Raw genomic sequence first — 12008 nt, forward strand, 5'->3', positions numbered from 1 at the left:
CTGGACACTTTTGTATCTCTCCCCTCTCACCTTAAACCTATGCCCTCAAGTTTTAGACTCCCCTACCTTGGGGAAAGATATTGACTATCTATCTTGTCTATGCCCCTCATTATTTTATAACACATTAACACAGCCACTGAGCATGCTGTTGGCTACTTTCACCAGAGTCATCATTCAGAATCTGTCAGAAGGACAGAAGTTTAACTGAATGAATTCGAAGAGGACCTTTTATTATGACCATTATGCTAAAGCCATACACTTGGCCTCAAAACATATATATTGCAACATAATGCTTTCTCCATATTTTCCACTGAATGTTTTATGCTTATTATTATTTCAGGGACTACAATAAAGTGGAAAATCGTGTGGCATGTTAAACAGGCTGTCAAATCCTTTATTGCCCATTTTGTACTACAGCTCAAGATAATTCCAGTCCCATAATCTGCAGTATTCCTTGTACTCTATAAAAACTCAGAAATCAGTCTTGCTTCATGTTCTTTTTAATTGGATCTTTATGGCACATGTAAGATTTATGATTATGCTATAGAAACAGTTTTATTTATCTGCTTAAGACAATGTACTGTGCTAGATCACTACCATCTCTATGTAATATATTTGCCCTTGTTGGCAGAACATTTTAAACATGAACACAATTATTGCCGGCTGCTAGTCCAGCCTTTAAGCTAATTAAAACAATTTATAAATGAACATTTATTTTCTGAAAATAAAACAAATGGAATTGTATGAGCTTGTGACTCAAAACTTTGGCACAATTATTTAAAACTAAAATATAGCTTGCAGTCTTGTTTTAAAAAGCTACACCGAATGCAAATCCTTCATTTGAATACATGAGAAACACAATTTGTCATTTCCCCATGCTTTCAGTGGTATTTCAGTTCTGGCTGGAAATCAATCTCGCAATGACCTCATGTGTGTTGTTATCTGAACTATCACTACCATGTAGCAATTTGTGATGTTGTATTCTCTTTCCTGGTTGATTCTATTTATCGTGTTCTAAAAAAAGGGTAGGGAGAGGAACTGGATTTAGTTACAAAACCTGTGACTAGTGACACAGCAATGATAACTGGCAGTAGAGTAACTAAGTTACTTATTCACTGGAGTGATGCTTGGTATCTGAGAGTGGCAAATGTCAAAGGAAAGATAATGGCAGCCCACAAAGAAAGTCGACAGTAGTTAAAACTTCGATACTGCAGTGGTTATTTCATTTAGTCAGTGGCAAGTAGGGCTTATAATTTACTCATTCAGGTTTCTTAAAAGACAGCAACAGAAACATCAGCTGATAACACAATATAAAGCTGTTGCCACTACAACTAGTCGTTAGAGCAACAAAATAAGTGCAATGATGTATGAGCAGTCCAAATGTATTATTTTCTCTCTGAATGTGGTTTTGAACATAAAATGAAGCAAACATATGTATAAATATAAAATGAATGGAAATTATGCCACAAAATAGATATTTATATATTTCATGTATATTTTATGCATACAGCAACATTCAAATGTATTGTCCTATGCTAATGCTTTAGGTGCTGACAGACACACTGACTTTGTATAAGCATGTTAAAGACTGTGTTGCTTTACACCCTGAAAAGTAAAAGAAAGTTAAAATATCGCACAAATATAAAAATATGTTTCGTGTAAATGATAGGATGAATTTTGATTTGTTTCTTTAAAAAAATATTAAAATGATGTCTAAACAGAGTCTACTTGTGAGCAGTTCAAGATATCATACTAAAGTTTCTGGTAGTGAATCTGCATTGTCCGCAGACAGGAGCTCCCAGATTTGCCATCGTTCTCTCTGCCATTCCACCCAGTCAGGCTCTGATAAGTTGTTCTTATTGTTCTGACTATCTGTCTGGCTGGACCAGCTTCTATTCTCATCATTGCAGGAAACTGAGTCTTGCTGCTCAGGTTTGAGCATTGACTGCATGGGCGACATAGCTTTTTGTTCCCCTGAACCTGGCAGAGTCTTTTGAAGCCTTTGCAAAGCTTGTTCTTGCTGAGTACCAGCTTTACTAGAAGTCAGAAAACTTTCTCTCAACTGACCGGGGTATGGAGGAGGGGGTCGAGTCTCATTCCTGTTGATGTCTCTGTGCCTAAAATGGGATTGCCATGGTTTCCTGTGCAAGAAAGAGGTTTCCGAGGTTTTCTGAGGAATTTCTTCTGCACTTCCCGTGGAACGCAAGTCATGTCTGAGGCACAAGGATTCCAGACTCAGTTGCACATGCTTCTTACTTCCTGCCACTTGAGGGCTACTGCAAACACGGCTCACAGGAGCATGAGGTCTGCACTCAGGGACACTTGCAGTTGTATGAGTTCTTCGCACAGGCTGTTTCGCATTGTCCAGAGACACAGTGGAAGAGGCCTGAACTACAGGCCAGTCTGCTGTGAGGTTTCCCTGTGACAGGGAACACTGTCTTTGCTGTAACCCACTGCTTTGGTAAATATCCCCATATGACCCTACAAGAGAAAGAAAAAGAAACAACTTGAGTTCAATGTCAAACTTCCAATACAATGGTATCCAAAGAAATTCAGCGCAGAGTTCTGAGGGAAAATGACATTTGGAAAACATGACAACATTTATTCCTTAAATTTATTTCATTGCAATTGTATCTTCCTTGTTATTCATTGACAAGAAACGTACTTCAGTTACGTGGATAAACTGGAGAAGCTGTTTTTCTCCAAAAAAAAATCAGAGGCAGTTAAGAAGGAAGATTTAATTGAAGTGTTCAAAATTATGAAGGTTTTTAATAGATTAAATGAGAAAATGTCACTGGCAGGAAGGTCGCTAGCCAGAGGGGTCAGATTTAAGTGAAGAGCTCATTCAAAGAGTTGGACTTGCACAATGGTTACAAGTCAAGTGGTCTCCTTCTGAGCTGTTATGTTTCTACGATGCAGGAGAAACATAACAGCTCAGTTTCCAGATGTCATGAGGTAGTGAAAAAAAAATCAAACTTCTGACTAGAATAACTGATTGCGATTTTGAAAGTGCAAAGAAATGGGCTAGAATTCTCTGACCAAGCCTGTAGTTGGGATTCTCCAGTTCCGCTGCTGTGAACAGAGATTTGGCTAATTGCCAAATTCTCTGTTTTCGCTGGCAACAGGACAAGGCTGGAGAATTCCGGCCATGGTCTTTTGGAGTGCCAAGATCCAAGTGCGATTCTCAGGCAAATCACATGAATGATTATAAGAGAATTCTTAAATCCTGACTCAAAAGAACAAAGACAATTACAGCGCAGGAACAGGCCCTTCGGCCCTCCAAGCCTGCACCGACCATGCTGTCCGACTGAACTAAAACCCCCTATTCTTCCAGGGACTGTATCCCTCTATTCCCATCCTATTCATGTATTTGTCCATTCGCCCCTTAAAAGTCATGATCGTATCTGCTTCCACTACCTCTCCTGGCAGCGAGTTCCAGGCTCCCAATACCCTCTGTGTAAAAACCTTGCCTCATACATCACCTTTAAACCTTATCCCTTGCGCCTTAAACCTGTGCCCCCAGTAATTGACTCTTCCACCCTCGAAAAAAGCTTCTGACTATCCATTCTGTCCATGCCCCTCATAATCTTGTAGACTTCTATCAGGTCGCCCCTCAACCTCCATCGTTCCGGTGAGAACAAACCAAGTTTCTCCAACCTCTCCTCATTGCTAATGCCCTCCAGACCAGGCAACATCCTGGTAAATATTTTCTGTACCCTCTCCAAAGCCCCCACATCCTTCTGGTAGTGTGGCGACCAGAATTAAACACTATATTCCAAGTGTGGCCTAACTAAGTTTCTATAAAGCTGCAACATGACTTGTCAATTTTTAAACTCAATGCCCCGGCCGATGAAGGCAAGCATGCCATATGCCTTGTTGATTACCTACTCCACCTGCATTGCCACTTTCAATGACCTGTGTACCTATATATCCAGATCCCTCTGCCTATCAACACTCTTAAGGGTTCTGCCATTTATTGTATATTTCCTATCTGTATTAGACCTTCCAAAATGCATTACCTCACATTTGTTCGGATTAAACTCCATCTGCCATCTTCTGCCCAAGTCTCCAACCAATCTATATCCTGCTGTATCCTCTGATGGTCCTCATCGCTATCCGCAAATCTACCAACCTTTGTGTCATCGGCAAACTTACTAATCAATCCAATTACATTTTCCTCCAAATCATTTATATATATTACAAACAGCAAAGGTCCCAGCACTGATCCCTGAGGAACGCCACTTGTCACAGCCCTCCATTCAGAAATGCACCTTTCCATTGCTCCCCTCTGTCTTCTATGACCAAGTAAGAAGTTTAACAACACCAGGTTAAAGTCCAACAGGTTTATTTGGTAGCAAAAGCCACACAAGCTTTCGGAGCTGCAAGCCCCTTCTTCAGGTGAGTGGGAATTCTGTTCACAAACAGAGCTTATAAAGACACAGACTCAATTTACATGAATAATGGTTGGAATGTGAATACTTACAACTAATCAAGTCTTTAAGAAACGAAACAATGTGAGTGGAGAGAGCATCAAGACAGGCTAAAAAGATGTGTATTGTCTCCAGACAATACACTTGTATTGTCACAAGACAATTGTCTGGAGACAATACACATCTTTTTAGCCTGTCTTGATGCTCTCTCCACTCACATTGTTTCGTTTCTTAAAGACTTGATTAGTTGTAAGTATTCGCATTCCAACCATTATTCATGTAAATTGAGTCTGTGTCTTTATAAGCTCTGTTTGTGAACAGAATTCCCACTCACCTGAAGAAGGGGCTAAGAGCTCCGAAAGCTTGTGTGGCTTTTGCTACCAAATAAACCTGTTGGACTTTAACCTGGTGTTGTTAAACTTCTTACTGTGTTTACCCCAGTCCAACGCCGGCATCTCCACATCATGACTTCTATGACCAAGCCTGTTCTGTATCCACCTTGCCACCTCTGATCCCATGCGACTTCACCTTCTGCACCAGTCTGCCATGAGAGACCTTGTCAAAGGCCTTACTGAAGTCCATGTAGACAACATCCACTGCCCCACCATCATCAATCATCTTCGTCACTTCCTCGAAAAACTCGATCAAGTTAGTGAGACATGATCTCCCCTTCACAAAACCATGTTGCCTCTCATTAATACGTCCACTTATTTCCAAGTGGGAGTAAATCCTGTCTCGAATATTTTCCCTACCACTGATGCAAGGCTCACCGGCCTGTAATTACCTGGATTATTCTTGCTACCCTTCTTAAACAAAGGAACAACATTGGCTATTCTCCAATCCTCTGGGACCTCCCCTGTAAGAAGTCTCACAACACCAGGTTAAAGTCCAACAGGTTTATTTGGTAGCACAAGTTTACCAGCATCTCCACATCATGACCTCCTCTGTAACCAGTGAGGATACAAAGATTTCTCTCAAGGCCCCAGCAATTTCCTCCCTTGCCTCTCTCAGTATTCTAGGGTATATCCCATCAGGCCTTGGGGACTTGTCTACCTTAATGTTTCTCAAGAACCCCAATACCTCTTCCTTTTTGATCTCAACATGACTCAAACTATATACATACCATTTCCCAGATTCATCATCCGCCAAGTCTCAATGGAAACAAATTAAAACATGCTACCGTGCAAAGGGACCTGGGGGTCCTTGTGCATGAGACGCAAAAGCCCAGTCTGCAGGTACAACAGGTGATCAAGAAGGCAAATGGGATGTTGGCCTATATCGCGAGGGGGATAGAATATAAAAGCAGGGATGTCTTGATGCACCTGTACAGGGCATTGGTGAGGCCGCAGCTGGAATACTGTGTGCAGTATTGGATCCCTTATATGAGGAAGGATATATTGGCATTGGAGGGAGTGCAGAGAAGGTTCACCAGGTTGATACCGGAGATGAGGGGTTTGGATTATGAGGAGAGGCTGAGGAGATTGGGTTTGTACTCGTTGGAGTTTAGAAGGATGAGGGGGGATCTTATGGAGACTTATAAGATAATGCGGGGGCTGGATAGGGTGGAGGCGGAGAGATTCTTTCCACTTAGTAAGGAAGTTAAAACTAGAGGACACAGCCTCAAAATAAAGGGGGGTCGGTTTAAGACAGAGTTGAGGAGGAACTTCTTCTCCCAGAGGGTGGTGAATCTCTGGAATTCTCTGCCCACTGAGGTGGTGGAGGCTACCTCGCTGAATATGTTTAAAGCGCGGATGGATGGATTCCTGAGCGGTAAGGGAATTAAGGGTTATGGGGATCAGGCGGGTAAGTGGTACTGATCCACGTCAGATCAGCCATGATCTTATTGAATGGCGGGGCAGGCTCGAGGGGCTAGATGGCCTACTCCTGCTCCTATTTCTTATGTTCTTATGTTCTAAGTCCTTCTCTTTGGTGAATACTGACACAAAGTACTCATTTAATACCGCGCCCATTTCCTCTGGCTCCACGCACAGATTCCCTCCCCTGTCCTTGACTGGGCCAACCTTCTCGCTCTTTATATATGTATAAAAAGCCTTGGGATTTTCTTTAATCCTGCTGGCCAATGATTTTTCGTTACCCCTTTTAGCCCTCCTTACTTCTTGCTTAAGTTTCTTTCTACTTTCCTTGTATTCCACACTTGCTCCATGTGTTCCCAGCCTCCTTGCCTTGACAAATGCTTCCTTTTTCTCTTTGAATAACTCTCAATATTTCTCGTTTTCCAAGGTTCTCAAAACTTGCCATACTTATCCTTCATCCTTATCAACGTATACTTGAAAGCCTCCCACATGCCAAATGTTGATTTGCCCTCAAACATCTGCCCCCAATCTACATTCTTCAGTTCCTGCCTAATATTGTTGTAATTAGCCTTCCCCCAGTTTAGCATCTTAACTTGAGGACTACACTTTTCTTTATCCATTAGTATCTTAAAGCTTACTGAATTGTGGTCACTGTTCCCAAACTGCTCCCCTACTGAAATGCCAACCACCTGGCCAGGCTCATTCCCCAATACCACCAGGTCCAGTATGGCCCCTTCCCTAGTTGGACTATCTACATACTGTTTCAAGAGGCCCTCCTGGATGCTCCTTACAAACTCTGTCCCATCCACGCCCCTAGCACTAAGTGAGTCCCAGTCAATATAGGGGAAGTTAAAATCTGCCACCACAACAACCCTGTTATTTTTACATCTTGACGCCTGGTTAAAAAAAACCTCTCAAGTCTCCTAAATGTTAATCCCTACTACTGAATGTACAAGTTTAAGTTTGGACTCTAGTGGCATATATTTTTCTCCCCTTCTGAACAATGATATTTTCACTTGTCCTTCTGTTCACAATAGAAGAAATTTATCATTAATCTATAATACACAGAACAAATGACCAGAATCGCCTGTTGCCTGCCTGATCCATTCTCATTTTTCCTTGTTTGAAGTTAATTGAAATAAGTGTTGGGAGAGGTGTTCAGACAGAGCTGATATTGTTCCTTTTACACTATTGTCTTAAGTTCTGTTACTATTTCAGATTGAAGCAATGTATCACATATACGGGAGGTGAAATTTAAACATTATTTCCCATAGTTACTAAGTACTACTCTCGGGAAAGATCTGCCGTCCCTACCCGGTCTGCCCTATATATGACTCCTGTGCCCACATCAGCATGACTCCTTGGGCTGGATTTTCACCTTAAAGGGAATAGTGGGGGTCCCAGCTTGTCAGCCTACCTCTGGAGAAAGGGCCTCAAGTGGACTGTTGATTTTCTTATTTTGTCAATGGTTAATGTTTATTTACACATGCTAAAGAGGCGCCAAGTATTTATTATTTCTGCTATGGATACTTTAAATGTCTGTTTGATTGAAATTTTATAGGGTTGTAGTAAACAGTTTTTAAAAACTAAAGTTATGAATAGGTATTCTTTTCCACACATGCTATTGTTACAATAAGGTTCATTGGTACTGTACAAAATGTATTACTGGGTGAATAGACAGGGATATGCCGAAGGCATGGAGAGTTTGAAAGACCATCAGAGCTGGATGGAGGGGCATGGGTTAGCATGGAGGGCATGAGGGGCTAATGGAGATAGGTTGGCATGCGAAGGGGGCATAGGCAAGTTATCTTTAAAACAGTTCCTGCATATAGACTATAGCTCACAACTCCTCCGAATATGTGAACCATAAGTCCTTGAGAAGCTGGATTGACTTCATGAAAATTGTGGGGTCTAATAGATGCCTACCCCCTGCAATGGAGCCAGCTCAAACAGGAAATAACAAGCCTGTACTCTTCTCATATGCTAGCAAAAATTGGGGGTACCAGGATTGGGGTCAGCAATCCTGGAATCAAGTCCAATTTGCCATATTTAAAGGACTGCTGAGTTTTCCCAACTCTGCAAAAATCCAACCCTTAATGTCTATTGATTTACTCAATTGTATTAGAACCTTGCAGCAAATCAATAAGATGGCCCACCACCACTTTCTTGGATCAACTGGGTTAGCCAATAAACTGCGAGCCTTGACTGAAATGCCAACACAAAAATGAATTGAAATAAATTGTACCTCCTCCTGGCATTATAATGATGATCATAATGTAGAATCAACTTGAGCCAAATCTACTTTAAACTGAGTAATATTTAATAAGACAGGGTAATCACTAATCTCATTTTTTAATATTAATTTGTCGGACGTGGGCGTCACTGGTTGGTTAGCATTTATTGTCCATCCCTAGTTCAGAGGAGTTGAAAGTCAACCACACTGCTGTGGCTCTGGAGTCACATGTAGGCCAGACCAGGTAAGGACAGCAGATTCTGCTCCCTAAAGGACATTAGTGAACCAGATGGGTTTTTCCGACAATCGACAATGGTTTCATGGCCATCAGTAGATTCTTAATTCTACATATATTTTATTGAATTCAAATTCTACCATCTACCGTGGTGGGATTCAAACCAGGGTCCTCAGAATATCAGCTGGGTTTCTGGATTAATAGTCCAGTGAAAATAACACTAGGCCATCACCTTTCCATGTAAATCATTGTAAAAGATCCTCTGGAAAAGGTGATCAAAATACAATATTAAGTTTGAAAGCAACATACTTCAGTCCCAGACAAGAATCTTAAACTTAATCATAGAAAATTACATAGGCACCAGAAGAAAGCTGACTAAGGTTGATTGAGTAAAAGGACTAAGGATGGTGATAAATAAACAATAGGATACAATTAGAAATTATTCAAGATGCTCAATGAAAATATGTTCCAGTAAAAAAAGCTCTATTAAATGTCTCTTGTGGAAAGATCCAAGCAAAAAAAAACACAGCAAGAAAGATCCATCTGTAATTTAGTAGGGAAGTTAGGAATAGTATTACATTAAAATAACAGGCTTTTAATGCCTAGAATAGTGATTAGCCTGAGGATTGGGAGAACCTGAGAAACAAAAGGGCAGGCAAAAATTTGATTAAAAAGGAAGAAAATAGAAATAGTGTAAGCTAGGTGAGAATGCAAATATAGATCGCAAGATCTCTTATAAGAATATAAAAAGAATAGTTAAAGTTTTAGAGACAGAAGCAATTATCATGGAGAAACAAGAATTGGCAGAGACATTGATCAAATATTTTGTGTTAGGTTTTCAGTCCCTGTCAGTGCTGGGATCAAACATAGAACATAGAACAGTACAGCACAGAACAGGCCCTTCGGCCCACGATGTTGTGCCGAGCTTTGGCTGAAACCCAGATCAAGCTATTTCCTCCCTATCATCCCGAAGTACTCCATGTGCCTATCCAATAGCTTCTTAAATGTTCCTAAAGTTTCTGACTCCACTATCACTGCAGGCAGTCCATTCCACACCCCAACCACTCTCTGAGTAAAAAAACCTACCTCGGACATCCTTCCTATATCTCCCACCATGAACCCTATAGTTATGCCCCCTAGTTACCACTCCATTCACCCGAGGAAATAGTCTTTGAACGTTCACTCTATCTATCCCCCTCATCATCTTATAAACCTCTATCAAGTCTCCTCTCAACCTCCTCCGCTCCAAAGAGAAAAGCCCAAGTTCCCTCAACCTTTCCTCATAAGACCTACCCTCCAAACCAGGCAGCATCCTGGTAAATCTCCTTTGCACTCTTTCCAGTGTCTCCACATCCTTCTTGTAGTGAGGTGACCAGAACTGCACACAATATTCCAAATGTGGTCTCACCAAGGTCCTGTACAGTTGCAGCATAACCCCACGGCTCTTAAATCCAAACCCCCTGTTAATGACTATAGGCCTTCTTCACGGCTCTATCCACTTGAGTGGCAACCTTCAGAGATCTATGGATATGAACCCCAAGATCTCTCTGTTCCTCCACATTCTTCAGAACCCTACCTTTGACCCTGTAATCCACATTTAAATTTGTCCTACCAAGATGAATCACCTCACATTTGTCAAGGTTAAACTCCATTTGCCATTTTTCAGCCCAGCTCTGCATCCTATCTATATCTCTTTGCAGCCTACAACAGCCCTCCACCTCATCCACTACTCCACCAATCTTGGTGTCATCAGCAAATTTACTGATCCACCCTTCAGCCCCCTCCTCCAAGTCATTTATAAAACTGACAAATAGCAGAGGACCAAGCACTGATCCCTGTGGCACTCCGCTGGTAACCGGTTTCCAGTTCGATCAGAGGTAGCTGGGTGGTTAAAAATAGCAACTCGTCCCTTCACTCTCGCTCCAATGCCATTTTTGAAATTATAAACTATTTTTGAAATTATAAACTATTCTGGGCCATTTTTGCAGAGGTAGGGTTGGGACCAGCAGTGCTACCTGTCTGTATGAGGAGGGTAGTTTTCAGTCCATTGTGGAGTTTTACTTGGAGCTGGTGTACTTGGTCACTGCTTTTGCTCCTTCCAACATGGCATGCTTGGCCAGCTCCCCAAACGGCAACAGGTGGTGATGCCAGTGTCAGGATGAACCTACTTCATCACTTTGTAGATGGAGTAAATCTCATTGCATGACCTTTGCAACTTTTTCCAGCCTTTCACTGCTGGTTTCTTAATGACTTTCTTGGCTCCCTTCTTAGGAGCTGGTTTCTTCTTGTCAGCCATGTTCAATAGTCGATCTGGCTCATTAAAAGCCTAACTGAGGCCAATTAAAGGATGCTAACTGTGGAATTTTCCAGCCTGCCTCTAGGTTCGCAGGGGGGCAGGACCAGGTTAGGTGCGTAGGGGCATGCAGCCATGGGTCACCCTGTCGAGGGGAGCCCTTCACCCACTAACATTGGAAGCCCAGCTCCTGAATCAATATTTTTAAATTAAAGATTAAATAAAGTTGAAGAGAGAGAGGATACCTCCATCTTGAAGTGCCCCCTCTCTTTCTTAACTTTAAATGCAGCCTAATGTTCCTTTCAAGCTGGAAGAACTTTTCATGGTCCTCCAGCTTATACAGCCCATCCACCATCCTTAATCAGGCACCAAATCTGCCCGCTGACCCTTATTTGGGGGACAATTATAGGCAAATGACATACCCCTGGGGGCGGAATCAGGCTTTGTTTTCTTACAACCAGAGGGAAAATCCATCCCTTTTGTGCCTGTCTTCACAGTAGAAGACATCAATTATAAACCAGTAATGGAAGACAACCCAAGCACTAATAAGAGTAAGGAACTTAATAAGTGTCAGCAGAGAAAAATTACTTGTGAAACCTAAGGGGCTAAAAGCTGATAAACCCCCCAGGACCTGTTACCTACATTCTAGGGTTCTCAAAAAGCTGCAGACAGTGGCTGCACTGGCCATGATTTTCCAAGATGCACGAGGTCGAGAATGGTCTCAGTAGATAAAAATCTAGCAAGTATGACACCATTCAAGAAAGGAGGGAGACAGAAAACAGGGGTCTACGGGCCAGTTAGCTTGACATTAGTTGTCAGGAAAGAAGTCTTCACAATGCACTTTGAAAATCATAGTATGAGAAGAAATTGTCAATGTGGTTTTATGAAAATGAAAGAAAGAGTGCGATTAATGTAGTTCACCACATTAATCCCTGGGAAGGTGGGACTGCCCTATGAGGAGAGACTGAGGCGACTGGGGGCAGAAATTTCCTGTCCGTAATGG

General features: G+C 41.8%; 1 protein-coding gene across 2 annotated transcripts in view; it reads right to left on the bottom strand.

Annotated features, from left to right (window-relative positions):
- Window positions 1-374: 374 nt before the first annotated feature.
- The window catches only part of LOC144506361 (rho GTPase-activating protein 6-like), a 725901-nt gene continuing 714267 nt past the window's right edge, over window positions 375-12008 (bottom strand). For both annotated transcript variants that reach the window (XM_078232372.1, XM_078232373.1), the window contains exon 13: window positions 375-2481. In XM_078232372.1, the coding sequence (XP_078088498.1) occupies window positions 1748-2481 (734 nt within the window). In that variant the 3' untranslated portion in view covers window positions 375-1747. The remainder of the gene's footprint in view (window positions 2482-12008) is intronic.

Source organism: Mustelus asterias, chromosome 17 (assembly GCF_964213995.1).
Source record: "Mustelus asterias chromosome 17, sMusAst1.hap1.1, whole genome shotgun sequence".
Classification (NCBI taxonomy): domain Eukaryota; kingdom Metazoa; phylum Chordata; class Chondrichthyes; order Carcharhiniformes; family Triakidae; genus Mustelus; species Mustelus asterias.